Source organism: Penicillium diatomitis (genome assembly GCF_028827545.1).
Source record: "Penicillium diatomitis strain IBT 30728 chromosome Unknown utg000004l_segment0_segment0, whole genome shotgun sequence".
Taxonomy (NCBI): Eukaryota; Fungi; Ascomycota; class Eurotiomycetes; order Eurotiales; family Aspergillaceae; genus Penicillium; species Penicillium diatomitis.
In genome coordinates, this window is record NW_026623176.1 from 2848304 (window position 1) to 2863614 (window position 15311).

Below are 15311 nucleotides of genomic sequence, written 5' to 3' on the forward strand. Positions count from 1 at the left end.
CATTTTCGCCACCCGTCCCCCGTCCCTGCGCTTTCCTCCCGCACAAGCTCAACAATGATGCTATTCTCAACACCGGGATGGTGGATGACCACCGCAAACAAGACTAATTTCCAAGGAAGTGCGCCCGATCATGGCAGAGCTAGAATGCAATTTGAGGTCACGAGTGCAGGTGGCAAGCTCCGCACTTGATACTTGGGCAGGAGAAGTCCTAGAGTCCGGATTCCCTAAGCCCTGACAGTCCGTTTTCACTCGCTCGTTCCAACTTTCTCAGACCATAGGGCAAGAACTGTTATATAGCCAATTGCGCCGCCACGGCCAATGCCGTGAGGAACTATCAGGAAGACATCTTCGGAGACAGGACTCAGGAGGTCCGTTTCGCTGGTCAGCGCTGCTGGGCGTCGATCTTCGCTCTCAAACCTCTCACGATGACCGAGGTGTTCCATCTATTTCTGGAGCTTCCATTCGAACTGCGTCGCATGATCTGGAAAGAATGTCTTCCCAAATCGCGTGTCTTTGACACAATGCTCCCCTGCCTTGTCTATGAAAAGTCTCGATGTCGCGGCACCCGCTGGTCGTCTCGTCAAAGTTGGAGACCGCCGATCATCACCCGAGTATGTCGGGAGTCTCGTGCCGTGGCCCATGAAACGGGTCGAGTCCTCTTCTACGGTGACGATCCCAATGTGCCCGACTACATCGACAGCGTCTGGTCAGACGCCACAACCGACATCGTGGCTCAATATTGGTGTCCGGGCCTCGAGAGCGTCATGTTCTGGCCGCATGATGAGCCGGACACCTATCTCTTTCACTACGCGCCTCGGTATCGGGGCACCTTGATCGCCGAGGCGCGGCTGAGTCGCGCGCTGCGCTCACCGACCCCTAGCGCAGATTGGTCGACCTTGTCCCAATTGCAACATTGCTATGTGTGTCTGGAGAACCCAGTGATGATTCATCTGACGCGCAAGGAACTGCTCCTCTCAGGATTGTTCGGCCGATTGGGAGAGGAGTTCATTCAACTCGTTGATCCGACTGATGTCTCGCGTCTGAAGAAGTTTCACAATCTGGCATTGACCTCCAGTCAGCAACTTCCCGAGACGTTGGAATTTTTCGAACAACTCCATACTTCTACTTCTCAATACAAGATCCACAACTGGGCTCGTGAGACCCTGATACGGTGGATCTACCAGGAATGGCTGCAGGCCAAGCAAACCAGCTTTGTGGGAATTCCACATCCCGAGCGTATCTGGCTCGGCCCACGATCCCCAGGGGTCGACGAGAAGCCGTTCAATCCGATGGCCCCGGAAACGTACAGCAAGTACAGCATGTGGTTCCATCTTTCGGACACGATGCACTTTTTGTATGATGAAAAACATCCCTGGGTAAAAGAGAAGCTCGCCAAAGCACCTCGTTTCTTGCCCCGAATCATGATTCGACCTTGTATCAAAAGATGCTGGTTCCCCCCACGCCGCCTCGGCGTGGGTGGCCGAGAGGACATTATCGCGTAGGAGGGAGGTGATGGAGGCCGGGTTCTGTCTGTGCACTTGTCAATTTGACTCCAAGATTGAGATTGGGGCCATTCTTTCACGATGACCATGACGCAATGTTTAGACCTGGAGACTTTCTGCATTACGATGACCTCGCTTGAGAGGAGATTGATTCAATTACAGAACTAATTTGCCAGAAACCTACGTTGCCTCATTGGCTCAGGTCGTCCGCTTTCAAGTACTAGATAGTAAGGTCGGTACACTTTCTCGCCGAATAACCATAACCAGACAATGTACCTTACATTTCAATGGATGGAGAGTCTCGATTCTGACAGGCCTTCCAATTATTTTGGTCATCAGTCATTATTCTACTTGGTGCGCCTTGAGACCGAAACTACTCTTCTGGAAATCACCAGCCGGACTGCAGACGTCCCTCCGAAGGTCCCTCAACCCTACTCATCATCTCCAAAAAACACCTTCATTGGCAAGAATCCGTCTCCAACAATCTTGCACCGACACTGCACCCGATCCACCTGGCGAATTTCGGTCCGTGTCAAACACCACCCATCAAGATCAAAATTCGATTCGATCTGACTCTGCTTCGTCGATCTGGGAATCACACTCCAACCCTTTTGAATCCCCCACATCAGCAGGATCTGCTGCGGGGTCTTTTCCTTTTTCTCGGCCAGCCTTTTCAGAACGGGGTCCTCACAGACTCCCGATGATCCGGAGCCCAGACATGAGTAGCCCGTGGTATGAATGCCTTTGAATGTGTTGTACGCGACGAGTTTGGGGGACGGGTTGTATGGATGCAGCTCGATTTGGTTCACGGCGGGGATGACGGTAGTGAGCGGGTCGTGGAGGAGGATCTCGAGGTTGTGGATGCCAAAGTTGGAGACGCCGATGTTGCGGACTCTGTTGGTGGAGAGGAGTTTTTGCATCTCGTGCCTGGTCATGAATGAGAGAAAAGGAGGGCATGTCAGCGGGGTCTTTGATCTCATCAATTGGATCAATTGAGTCAGAAACATCAATTCCGTCTCCAGGGCCACGTCGGCTTTTCCAACTCATTGGGGCCGTATGTTCCGGGATCAGAGATGCAGCCGATCCAAACCCACCAACCCGCAAAGAGGATAACCAAATACCGAGAAAGAATCGATGACAGCGACTCAACAACTCACCAAGTCTTCACAAAACTCCAATCCTTCAGTGCCTGACCGGGATTCATCGGATCCCTCGCAACAGGCCAATGCATCAGAAACAAATCCACATACTCCACCCCGAGCTCCCGCAGAGAAGCATCAAGACCCCGTTCTACACAGTGATGCCAGTTGTTCCGCAGTTTGGTAGTGATCCAAATCTTCTCCCGCGGAACACCAGAGTCACGAATGCCGGCTCCAACCTGGGCCTCGTTGCCATATGCCATGGCCGTGTCGATGTGGCGATATCCGGCAAGCAGGGCGTTTTTGACGGCTTCACGGGCCACGAGGCCTGTGGATTTCCATGTTCCCAGGCCGATTGCCGGGATTGTGTCGCCAGTGTTGAGGGGAAAGGATTTTCTGGGATGAACGATCAGGTCCGGAGTATTAGCCGTCTCCACATCTCACTGGGTTTAAAAAAACGGAGGAAGGGATGGAAGATGTGATGACTTTGTGGAGATGAAGAGTCCTGGGTACATACGTCGAGATATCCTGATCCCCGTACATGATGGGAGGCAGAGGTGATCGGATAGAGTATCGAATTGCCCAAGCAAGAATCTTTTTTTTTCAAATAGATTGATCGTTTCCAGTTGGGCATCCGAGATCTTAGGAGAATGATGAAGTTCAAAGTCGGAAAGTTTTCGAACAGGGTGCTCATGACTTTATACACCTCCCATCTAGCTGCCTGTTTACGTTTTTTTTCCCTGCACGTATTACTGGGAATTATCGGAACGCTATGTCGTGCACTTGTAAGACAATCTGCACAAGCCACGAGTTTGGTCGTCCCTGAGATATTTAATGCGCGATTACTCAAGTTGCTCCCAGGATTGAATGTAATGGTTTAGCGCTGCTGTCAATAAAGCGGATTTGATCTGGCTCTATTAGTAGGGACTAGGGATCGTATTCAAGTTTGTTGTTGAATCAGTTCATGGATCGAGCTGGACGTGTATGCGATGGTCCGGCGGTGCTTAGAGAAGAAACTCATCTGGCTTGTGTGTTCCTCTTCATTCGGCTCATTTGACAATGGCCGCCGTGCATCTGTATAGCTAGAAGAGGGTCATTGTTCTCCGACGGGACCGTATTTAAAAGTTGGAAGAAGTGAGATAAGAGCACAGAGCGTTCTCATATATCCAGTCTGGTGAGAAAGTGTCTATTAGATCAATGAATTATTGCTTCATTTCTAGGCCCTATTTCTAGTAGGTCCTCACACGCGTGATTCTTCGTTATTACGCCTACCACATCTTGTTTGTTTCCTGTTTCTAAACAACAAGCAGTCATTTAGGTCCCTACTAGCTAGACTACCGTTAGTCAAGGAAGTCACAATGATCATAGTAGTCGGGCGCTCGAAATAACGTGGCTTCCACAGAGTATCGGAGATATGGTTCCGCTCTGTACTCCATTGCCCGAGACAAGCCCTTGAAGGTACCGAACCCCAAAAAAAGTAACCTGCGGAAAGTACGTAGTTACCGTGTTTCATTCAAAGGGCCTACTTACACTTTGCCTATATTGTCTCCGATGATAGGTTGTTGTCGTTTTGTCTTCTGTCAAACATTGGCGGTAATGAACATCATCACACATGAACAAACCCTGCCAGCAATCCCCTATCAAAAGACATATTCAACCCCAGCACAATGGATGATGATCTTTGAGGTGTCACGTGACTATAGGTTCCCGCTCGATATACAGTCGGCCTGCTGACAAGAATGCCGATGGCAATTGAGTGGTTATCTTCGGCACATGCAGACGCTGAATTGACTGTCTTTCATATCATTCTTCCTTCTAATCTGGAGCTACCCAGGTAGACCACGCTGACTCTTCTGCTCAGCCAGGCTCATCTGTCCAGATGATAACCCGGGAACCCGCTCCACTAACCGTCTTATCATTATCTTATCAAGATGTCGACTGCTGACAACCGTGCTGGTTTTCCTATTCTTCAACACGCCCCCCAACTCCACGGGGCATCTTCTTGAGCCGAATGACCTAGACCTGCTAGTGTAGGTATATTTTCAAGTTCAGCGGCTGGATGATCTCAAGCACATGCCATTCTACAATTCAACCCTCATCCGCAAGTCAATTACCCGAGTACCATCGCGAGTCCTCTGCTAGCCCAAGCTGCCGATCCCGTCCTATCTCCGCTCTGTAATCAACGCTCCGCGGTCAATCTTCCATCTGCCACAAAAACGATATCTACCACGCCCGTCCGCTGTCCCCTCATTTCACGCCATCATATATAATCTACCAAGCAGCCTCAGCCCTTCCTTCCTGCATCTACCAAGATGTCATCAGGCTTTGTTTCAGCAGGGACGAACGAGGAGCCCGTGGAGCGCGACGACGCTTGGGTGAGGGTGCAAAAGGAGCTCGAAGAAGAGCGCAGGCGCAAGGCAGAAATTGGCCAGCAGAAAGATGGGAAAAGTTTGTACGAGGTGCTGCAACAGAATAAAAGTGAGCTCAGGAATTCCTCTCCTCCTTCTTCGAACCGCGCCAGACGTACAGATCTGTTGCCTTTTCAGTACAAGAGGCATGCAACATGCGGCTTGGTCTGGAAATCCCATGGGACTTTTGGTCCTTCGTATGGCTTGAGGCTTGAGGCTGGAAATGCTCAATGTTCTCTAGGGAATTTGCGGCTGACATGTCAGGGTGACTCTCTCCTCCCATTACGATAAAAAGTGGCCAAACAAGAAGAACATGAAGAGAAAATGCGATTGAAGAACCAATTCCGCGCACTCGATGAAGATGAGGTGGAATTCCTCGATTCGGTCCTCGAGTCGACCCGGGCGCAGGAGGAAGCCGTGAAAAAGGAGACAGCAGATCAACTGGAAGCCTTCCGAAAGCAGCGAGAGGAGGCGGAAAAGGCTGCAATGGGACATACTTCGTCAGAGGTCACGCCAGCAGCTGCCGAAGAGGAGGATTGGGCCATTTCGTCCAAGAAGAGACGGCGTGATAAAGGCAAAGACTCACTCTTGCCCGGGAAGAGACGGAAATCTTCCGCCGTAGATGAAGTCGAATCACCGACGCCGCAGTCACAGAAACCCCAGGGCAAGGACAAATCTTCTCCGGCCATTGCTGTGGCGAAAAAGGACACACCAGCGCGCAAACCTGCTGAACCTGCGGCTCCTTCAACGGCTGGGCCGGGACTGCCTAAGAAGGAGCCCCCGAAGCCGAGTCAAGCATCACCCCCTGCGCTGGGCCTGGTAGGGTATGGATCTGACTCTGACTCTGACTGAACCTAATAAATCGACCTTGTCATTGTCGCAAATGATCTTCTGAACATATCCAACAATTAATTTCCCTGGTCAAGTAATGATGATCAATTTTCGTTCCTAGAGCGGGCATCTTTCCCATTTGGTCGTCCAAGGCTAGAATCTACCACGTTCGACTGGGTATCTCCCAGCTGAACACGCCGATCAAATCATATGGCTCATTCCAAAATTGCATTTGCAACGTCTTATATCAGATACCTGAAGCTTTAATGGGACGTTTTGACCGACAAATGGCCAGAGGACGAGTGCTAATGACAGCAAGACTTTCAACTGAGCCATTGGACGAGTGGCGAGGCAAGACTTCCATTCATATAGCTGATGTGTTTTGCACTAGCTCATTACTATCGACGGATTGAATGCCGCCAATCGTCCATTGAATGTCAATCATGGCAGATGTGGAATACCAACGAAACGATCAAGTATTTAATGTGCAATATCTCATGCGGAATCGCTCGGCGTAGGTAACAAACAGACTTTAGGTAGCGATATCCAGACACAACCCATCTTATCCACCCACTGCCGTCTCAGACCCCCCGGCTCTAGAAGAGACGGGAGATCATTGTCACAGTATAGCAGCAACCTGTCAAGGGGAACTTTCACCTACTCCACATGCTCCGCACTCTGCTTCATCTCCCGCTCCTCCACTTTCCTCTCCAAATCATGAGGCAGATAATCCTCCTTCTTGATCCCCGGCACAATCCACGGCGCATTCGAAAACATATAGTTCATCTCCTCCAACGGCACCTGCTTCGTTTCCGGAAGCAGCATGTAGAAGAACACCGCGTTCGTAAAGTTGCAAATCACAAAGAGATAATAGAACCGATATTTGATGGTATCCATAGCAATGGGCGTGACTTGGCCGATCATGGTATTGAAGGCAAAGGAAAGACCCGTGGCGATAGAGACGCCCTTGGACCGGGTGCGCGTGTCAAAGACTTCGGCGGGAATGATCCACGACAGGGGCCCGCAGGTCGCGGAGAAGGAAAAGTTGTAGAGCCAGGTCATGATGATGAAGCCCCAGTGGGCGCCGCTGTTGCTGGTGGTGGGCGGGAATTTGGCGAGGAGGATGGTGGCGATGATGAAGGTGAGGCAGTTGCCGAGGTTGCCGCCGATGAGGGTCCAGCGACGACCGAAGCGGTCGATGAAGAGGATACAGAGGAACTGGGCGATGAGTGCTATGATGGAGTTGATGGCTTGGTAGCGGAGCGTGGCTTCTCCGGATATGCCGATTTGTTTGTAAATGTCAACGGAGTAGTATCTTTCCGACTGTTAGCGATTTGTTCTATACGGGGTAAAAATGGGTTGTGAAAGGGGGATGACGGTGTTGAGAGAGCTGGAAGGCTTACTGAATAGCAGAGACACCGGTCATCTGCACCGAAGCTTGCAGTGCACAGCAGAGGAAGAGTCGTCGGAAAGAGGAGCGGTTGGTAAAGAGCTCGGCATACGACTTGGCTTCGTGCTCATGCTCAAAGGTGATCGATTCCTGGATCTGTGCAAACTCGGCCTGGACCCAGGGATCGCTTTCATCTCCATTCGCATGAAGTTTGGCCAGAGTCCTGAGCCCTTCCTCAGGCCGGTTGTGATCGATGAGCCAACGAGGAGACTAGTAATTGAACAATTAGCAAACTACAGTGCCAGTCTGCCGCTTGCCCTCCGCAGGGAGCTTTCAAAGTACGAACCTCGGGGAAGACGACAATAAGTAAACCCAGACACACTGCAGGGATCATCTGCAGACCAAGTGGAACCTGCCACTGCGCGTTGTTGGTCGGCGCGAAGCCAATGTAAGTGCCATACGAGATCCAAGCCGCGCATAATGCACCGACTCCAAGCATGAATTGCTGTAATGCTGTGACTCGGCCACGGATCTTGGGATGGCAGATCTCAGCCTGATACAGAGGAATGATCATGGTCAAGAAGCCAACCCTATTGAGTTTGGTCATCAGCGACGAATGTCAAGTTGTGGGACAATGCAGGCTTCGTGCTAGATGCACACTTGCTGGTATCTTGAGTACAAAAGCAAAACTCACCCGAATCCGGCAAAGAATCGACCACTCCACAGATAAGCCAGAGACTGAGCACCGGTCTGCAGGGCACCTCCCAAACAAAACAACAGACAGCCGAGGGAAATGGTCCTGCGACGACCCAGATGGTCACCGCTGAGGCCAGCAAGGACTGCGCCGAAGAAGGCACCGCATGTGAACATGGATACAACTAGACCACTGTTTCGCGTCGTTCAGTACATTGGAAGAAGGTCTCCAAGATGGCCCAAGATGGAGTCGTAGAACTGACGTCTGTGTAGAGTTTACCTCAAACTTGGAAACGAATGATTGCGATGCAATCACCTCGGCGATCACACCAAGATCATCTTCTTTCACCATTAACCGGGTGCCGAATATTGGTTTTGGCCTCTTACAGGCACATCACTCACATCCGTATAGGAACGATCCCAGCGACGCGAACAAACCGACCAGGAACTATACATCACCACTATTAGACATCCGCCTATGCATTCGACCACAACACAAGATCAGAACTTGGAAAGGTGGCAGTCAATCCATCCATACCTGGTACCATGACGGTGAGAGACGCATGATAGACGATGTCAACAATCAGCAGCTCCAGCACGAGAGAAGACCCACGAAGCGCAAAGCACAGACACAATGTTATTGACGAGGGGGTCGTTTCCGGGTCGAACAACAATCTGGGGATCCCTACAGAGACTGGGCAAGCATCTGAAGTCCCACACAAAAGGCGGGACCCAGTCCGTCTACATATACTCTCTTTTTCCGCGGGCGAGATGAGTGAGTCGGTTATCAATAACGGGGGATCTTCGGTTCAACATCTATGCGAGGGCCGAGCTCTGGCTCGAACAAGAGTGTCTTTCAGCCCAGGACTCATGCGGTTCGGGAGTCTTCCAATTTTGTTGCCGATTCAGGATGATCGGCGTCAGCTCGTGGAGCCTCGTGCTTGTCCACCAGTCATGAACTAACCGTTGCCCTTGGACGGTGTTTCCAAAGTTGCAGCTCCAGGATTAGGGTTCGACAAGTGATCATGTGAAGCGATTCTCAACTTGCAGCCGAGAATGTACCAGGTCACAGTACATGACTACATGGAGCTTCAAGGCTCGCTCGGACGTGCAGCTTAGGGTTTTGACATCGTTGCGAGAGGAGACCGAGCGTTGTGCCCAGTGCCCAGTACCACTTGGATCCGCCTCCGGCGCGTGCACTAAGATTGGTTTTCGTAGAGACAGTGCTTTTGCTGGACCCACCGATCAATTAGGTTACAGTTGCTGGAAAGCTGCAGTAGTAAGTGATGAGGATGGAGGGGTCGGAGCATCGTGATTGAAGGGAAAAAGAACTCCGTTGTAACCACGAGCTGGCACGATCAAATCATTTGCTCTGGTCCGAAGCCTGCCTTGGCTCTGTTGAAAAGTATAGGTTCAAGGTTGACTTGCCAAGTGAATCTTGGCTAGGGAACTGGGTCACTTCTGTCGCAAAGTAGATGGTGTGGTTTGTCGCAAGAAAGGACTCAGTAGTAGTACTACGACTTACTCTTAGTGCTCACAGAATCAATCAGCGGAATGAGTCGGTTCTGGTGCAGAGGTTTCCATTACATCAAACATCTGGAATCTCGGCAGAGCTCGAGTATATTGACGTTCAGTTACCTCGGTTAGACCAATACAGGCAACGATGGGTGGGCAAGAATCACGGACTGTGTTTAGACGTGGTTTCCAGGTTGACTACTGTAGAAATGTAGACTCTGGAGAGGGGTCGATGTCAAAGGACTGAGACCTCCACCGGATATATGCTGGTTTGAGTACCCAAAATCGAAGATCCACATGGAAAGTCAGTTTAGCTATGCAAGTCAAGTGGAGTACTTCAGATGCCATCGGGACTCTGGTCGCTTCCTATCGTCTCAGTCCGACTTCAAGTTCCAGGCGATCTCAAGTACGCGCTTAGACATCCCTTCAGCTTCCCAGTCTTACATAGATCCCAGAAGCAACAGCGGAAAATCGGGGCTCAATAGCGCCCGTGTCGGTCGAGGTGGCTAAGTGCCATCGCGATGGGAATTTAACCGAGCAAGCGATCGGCTGTTTGCAGCGCGGTCTTGGCTTTGCTTCAATCTACCGAAGATCTTCCAGGATTTGGCGACACAAGGCGCGCGTTACCCCTCCATTGCGACCTGTGGAATTGTGTAGCTCTTTTAAGTGAAGGTTAGGTGGCCACCACCGTCACTTGTACATAGAATCGGATCACTTTGTTTTTGCCCTCCCATTGACCAACGGATTGCGAATCAGAGGCGTGGACGTGAAGACACTTCACAGACAGCCAGTTTGCAAGTGGCAACCAGATCTTCGACTTCCGGGGAAATATCGCAACGTAGACCTTGTCACAAACATCATGACTTCTTTTACAAAACTTGCCGACGATGAGACCCCGACAATTGCGGTGCATCCCACCCGCAAGGTTTCGCAAATCAACCCCAACATCTATGCAGGCTTTACCGAGTAAGACTCAGTCTTGGGACCTCGTCCTATAAATCCAAAATGGACATGACTCACCAGTCTTTCGTGCTACCAGACATATGGGGCGATGCATTTACGGCGGTATCTACGACCCAGGGAATCCGCTGTCCGATGAAAATGGCTTCCGCAAGGACGTGGTAGACGCATTGAAGGAGCTCAATATTCCCACCGTTCGATATCCTGGCGGAAACTTTTGCGCCACATACCACTGGCTGGATGGTGTTGGTCCTAAGGATCAACGGCCTTCGCGGTAGGAGATTCCTCGCCGGTCCCTCTCCCTCGGATTGCGAAAAGAAATCACAAGAAGCGCAATTTCAAGGCTGACGGCGCTGCTTTCTTTAGTCCCGAGCTCGCATGGCTGGGTACCGAGACGAATCAATTCGGAACGGATGAGTTTATGAAATGGTGCGAAACTGTGGGCACGGAGCCCTATTTGTGCTTCAACTTTGGCACAGGCACACTCGATGAAGGTATGCGCATGGAAACAACATCAAGGGGGCTTCTCCAATGAAGACTTTAGGGAGTGCCTGGCTTTGAAGCCTTGACTGATGAGATATATGCCAGCACTTGCTTGGGTCGAGTACTGCAACGGCACTGGGAACACGTATTACGCCAACATGCGACGTAAGAATGGCCGCGAAGAGCCCTACAAGGTATGCAAACGCCGGCTCTGTGATTTTAGCCTGTTTGAGGGAATTCCAAGTTGACAATTCTTCCCCTCAGGTCAAATACTGGGCTCTCGGAAATGAGGTTTGGGGTCCCTGGCAGGTAGAACAGATGACCAAGGAAGCCTATGCGCACAAGGCTTTGCAATGGGCCAAAGGTGAGGGAACCAAAGGCCTCTGTCGATAAGACTTTAGCAACCTGTGAGGAGAACGAGCAGCTTTCTAACAAATTTCATTTGCGCAGCACTTAAACTTCTCGATCCAAGCCTCGTTCTGATCCTCTGTGGGCAAGACGGCACCGCCAGCTGGGATTACTACACTCTGAAGCAGTGCCTCGTTCCTGCCCACTCAGCTCTGTCCACCAGCGCCGTGCCTCTTATTGACATGCACAGCATCCACATGTATACCAGCTCCAACGAGCATCTCCCCAACGCAACTGCTCCTCTGGCGGCTGAGCGCGCGATCGAAATCACCTCCGCACTGATTGATCTGGCGCGCGTCGAGAACAAGGTTCCTCCCTCGCAGCCCCGTCCAACCATCTGTTTCGACGAGTGGAATGTCTGGGACCCCATTCGTGCCGAGGGCAGCCTCGGCGCCGAAGAAAGCTACACTCTCTCCGATGCTCTGGCGGTGGCGATCTGGTTGAACGTGTTCATCCGCAAGAGTCGCGATGTGGGCATGGCGTGCATTGCTCAGACCGTGAATGTCATCTCTCCGCTGATGACTACCAAGGAGGGCATCATCAAGCAGACGACTTGGTGGCCCTTGTATCTGTTTTCACGGTTTATGCGCGGATGGACGGTGAGTGCCCATGTCTCGTGCGGTGTGTACGAGGGCGAGACGGCGCCCGGGTGGCTGCGCAGCGCTATGGATACCCCTTGGTTGGATGTGAGTGCCTCGATAGGAGAGGATGGGTTTGTGAGTCTGGTGGTGGTGAATATCCACGAGAAGAGAGGGTTCGAAACCAAGATGGAGGGGGTCAGGGGCTCTGTGGATGTGTACACGGTCACGGGGGAGGGTGTGCAGTCAAACAACATGAAGGGCCAGGAAGAAGTGAGTATTCGGGAGTCCAAGTGGGATGGCGGTGATCACTATGAGTTCCCGAAACACTCGATGACTCTGATGCGGTGGAAGGCCGAATAGAGGAGGGCATGTGCCACAGACCTACCTTTTTCTTTCCTTTCGGGCCGATGACTGCTATAAGAGATATAGCAGGGCCTTGGGCGGAAGAACCTGCCTGGCATGAAGCGGAGCAACATGGACGACCGATGATGCGTTTTTTGCGACAGAACTTTTACCGTTGGGGAAGGAATTAAAGAATGCGCAATATAGAGCGTCCGAACAGTATTAAACCGGTTTGAATTAGGAAACGGCATCAATATGTAAAGATAGCTTCTCGTGTCATCATGAAGTAATTCGTCCACATGAGGCTTCTCAACAGTGGCCTCATCATTCTAACCGTAAGTGACATTCCGAACGGTGCCGTCGTGGTCAACGTGGACGTTCAATCTTATTGAGACTCGACATATCAGCATATGAGTGTGATATATCAGAGAGGATGGGCATGCAGGAGCAGAGGCTCTGAATTACCTGTCAGGGTTGTGATCCATGCTCTTCATGTCATCAGGCTTAAGGACACGGTGAGACTGGGGGAGATCTTTCTTGGCGAAAGACTGGCCATGGCAAGATTGAGCGTTAGCCCAGAATTCACAAAGAGAGTAAGAGAATCTACTGCAGATGATAGACTCTTCACATGCTCAAAACAAGACACTCGGTTTGAACGTACCACCTCGTCGCTAGTGCTGTCACTAATCTTCTTACCCATGAGCTTGTTCACCCACTCGGACTTGTCGCCCATATCGGAGTTGACTCCTGGCACAACGAGAGGCATGATGATGATGACAATGAAGATAGTCTGCAAACGAAGATGGTACAAATCAACAGTGTTGGATGTTGGAGAGATAAATCCAGGATGACCAGAAGACGTGTGGCTCATCCCCGCATCTATATAAGCCTCAAACAAGCAATGACGTAGGTCTCGGCGGATAGCATCGCCTCAGGTTGACGAAAAAGTCACTGAAGTATCCATTCCGATAAACGGGTTGGCTGGCCCGATCTCACTTGACCGGCGATCGTCTGAACGCCACACGATACTCGAGATACCCGGAACGATTTCTGTTTGAAAAAGAACTGGTGGTGACGATGTCCTTGACTTCCCCATGCTCATCTGCTTGTCCAGGGATAGTCCGGTCCCTGATCCATCCGAGCCCGGAAGCGGATATCAGCGAAGTCTTGATCTTATCGTCGAGATGCGTACATGCAGGAAAGCGTAGACGTGCAAGCTTTTACCAGTCATAATCTTCCAGTATGGATGGCATCTCTCGTTGATGCACTCAGTACTCGAGCTTCAAGACCTCACCATCGACTAGGTCGTTCTTGCCATATTCCAGCGGTCTGTGTCTGCGCTACCGGTGCATTGCAGCTCTCAATTGATCATACGCCAGGTGCCGCTCCTCGTGTCGAAGGAAGGCGCGACATGAACTCGGCGACTATGGAGTCAGCCTACAAGGGAAGGTGCTTCCCATCCCCATCAACATCCATTGCGACAGAATTCTTTCCTTCCGCTTCGAATGGATTGTATTCCCCTTCTCTTTTAGACCCTCCATGTTGATCTATCTTGAATCCTGTCATGGTCTCGTGAATGGGACCATTCAGGAAAGGGGTCATGTTCGTATCAATTTCCGTCTCGGAGTCTTTCCTTGGACAAGAGACACATACAACCGTGCATGGCTTGGTCGAGAGGTCTCTGGGAACCGTAAGTGCATGGGCGTAGGCACATGGTTGTTGATCATAAGTTCGGGAACTGACACTGGTTCCACAAATACAACAGCGCACCGGTCCAACTTATGGAATCAGCGACATTGGAAAACCAGATGTCGAGTACGCACCCAAGATGATCGCCTTGGCAAGCCCAGTGAATGAAGTCCATGAGCTGATCTCCGTCCCATCGATGAGCCGACCACATTCTGCAACTTCGACTCTAGTCGCTCGAAATGGATTCTCCCGGGTCTTCGACGGAAGCTCATCAGTCGTTGCAATCACTTTGCTGGTTGTAATCGCTGTGTGCGCAATTGTCTTCATGGCGGCGTGGTCTCTCCGAGAGGGTTCCAAATGCAAACGACGAAAACGTCGGGTTGGGTTCGATCACTTTGCTCAATCCGATGTCAGTTTGGCCGAGGACACCAGCCGCACACTGGACACATTCCTCATGAAAGATGTGTATCCTGAACGAAACACGCTTATGCTCAGCCGCAGCCCGTCACCTCCCTTCATAGGTGGCATGGATGGGGCCGAGTCCTTCGAAGGGAATGACCAAATTCAAGACGGCCGCGGCGAAACAGCGTCCTGTTCGGGTGCACAGGTCACTCCGACTCGCAAAATCACCTGGACTCCACGACGCAGTCCCCTTTCTTCAAGCATGTCGGCAGATGATGAGGACTTCGCAGAAGACGTGGACACTTCCCCATCCAAGAAACCATTCGGCGCCTTGACTACGCCTCGATCCTTGCCGTATAGGCCCAGATCATTGCAATCCATCTCAATCCGAACGCCAACGACCCCTCCCACGAACAGAGCGCCACAGCTGCGGGTACCCAGTGCTTCTCGCGCTTCAAGTCCAGCGACGGTGCACAAAGAGGTTCCTCTGGGCATCCACCTGAGCAAAAGCCAGCCAACCGTGGAAACGACCAATGTGTCTACCCCGAGAACTGTGTCTCAAAACACAGTCATTCACATTAGCCCACCCCATCCTGCAAAATCAAGCTCTGCCTCCCCCGCCAAATCAATCCTCGGCCCAGGCTCTTTCTCCGTCGAAGTCAACTCGAACCCTGAACCGTCAAAGCAAGATTGAACAAGCTTCAGCTGCTGGAGAAAATTTGTCCCCTGATCGTGGATTGTGTTAGCCTGACTTTCTCTTGTCTTCTATTCTTACGGAACCTGCCAAAAGAGACCGCATCTTCAACACTGGCGGAGGAACTGCTTCAAAACTTATGTGTATAGCCTCGAGTATGCTTGTCGGCATTAGAGATTCAGAAATTGAAGAATGATCCAATCCTGCTTCCAAAACGATCATCATCTTGCAGGCAGAGAACGCTCACATCGGCTCTGGAAGGCGTAACCCTCTA

General features: G+C 51.2%; 7 protein-coding genes across 7 annotated transcripts; 4 read left to right on the top strand and 3 right to left on the bottom strand.

Moving 5' to 3' along the window:
- Positions 1–425: 425 nt before the first annotated feature.
- On the top strand, positions 426–1502 carry N7539_004243 (2EXR domain-containing protein; the record flags this gene model as incomplete). The annotated part of the gene is made up of 1 exon (XM_056933845.1): positions 426–1502. One exon carries the CDS (start codon positions 426–428, stop codon positions 1500–1502), a length of 1077 nt encoding a protein of 358 aa, XP_056791386.1.
- A 431-nt stretch (positions 1503–1933) lies between these two features.
- Positions 1934–3184, bottom strand: gcy1 (putative glycerol dehydrogenase Gcy1; the record flags this gene model as incomplete). The annotated part of the gene is made up of 3 exons (XM_056933846.1): positions 1934–2429; positions 2660–3037; positions 3159–3184. 3 exons carry the CDS (start codon positions 3182–3184, stop codon positions 1934–1936), a joined length of 900 nt encoding a protein of 299 aa, XP_056791387.1.
- A 1769-nt stretch (positions 3185–4953) lies between these two features.
- On the top strand, positions 4954–5901 carry N7539_004245 (PSME3-interacting protein; the record flags this gene model as incomplete). The annotated part of the gene is made up of 2 exons (XM_056933847.1): positions 4954–5119; positions 5345–5901. 2 exons carry the CDS (start codon positions 4954–4956, stop codon positions 5899–5901), a joined length of 723 nt encoding a protein of 240 aa, XP_056791388.1.
- Positions 5902–6537: 636 nt separating this feature from the next.
- N7539_004246 (sugar porter family MFS transporter) lies at positions 6538–8315 on the bottom strand (the record flags this gene model as incomplete). The annotated part of the gene is made up of 5 exons (XM_056933848.1): positions 6538–7195; positions 7284–7540; positions 7617–7860; positions 7965–8156; positions 8227–8315. The coding sequence occupies 5 exons, from the start codon at positions 8313–8315 to the stop codon at positions 6538–6540; spliced, it is 1440 nt and encodes a 479-aa protein (XP_056791389.1).
- Positions 8316–10337: 2022 nt separating this feature from the next.
- N7539_004247 (alpha-N-arabinofuranosidase) lies at positions 10338–12270 on the top strand (the record flags this gene model as incomplete). Its single annotated transcript, XM_056933849.1, has 6 exons — positions 10338–10444; positions 10518–10712; positions 10805–10932; positions 11027–11115; positions 11186–11285; positions 11372–12270. The coding sequence occupies 6 exons, from the start codon at positions 10338–10340 to the stop codon at positions 12268–12270; spliced, it is 1518 nt and encodes a 505-aa protein (XP_056791390.1).
- A 311-nt stretch (positions 12271–12581) lies between these two features.
- Positions 12582–13018, bottom strand: N7539_004248 (uncharacterized protein; the record flags this gene model as incomplete). The annotated part of the gene is made up of 3 exons (XM_056933850.1): positions 12582–12636; positions 12718–12800; positions 12914–13018. 3 exons carry the CDS (start codon positions 13016–13018, stop codon positions 12582–12584), a joined length of 243 nt encoding a protein of 80 aa, XP_056791391.1.
- An 834-nt stretch (positions 13019–13852) lies between these two features.
- N7539_004249 (uncharacterized protein) lies at positions 13853–15037 on the top strand (the record flags this gene model as incomplete). The annotated part of the gene is made up of 2 exons (XM_056933851.1): positions 13853–13942; positions 14018–15037. The coding sequence occupies 2 exons, from the start codon at positions 13853–13855 to the stop codon at positions 15035–15037; spliced, it is 1110 nt and encodes a 369-aa protein (XP_056791392.1).
- Between the last annotated feature and the right edge of the window lie 274 nt (positions 15038–15311).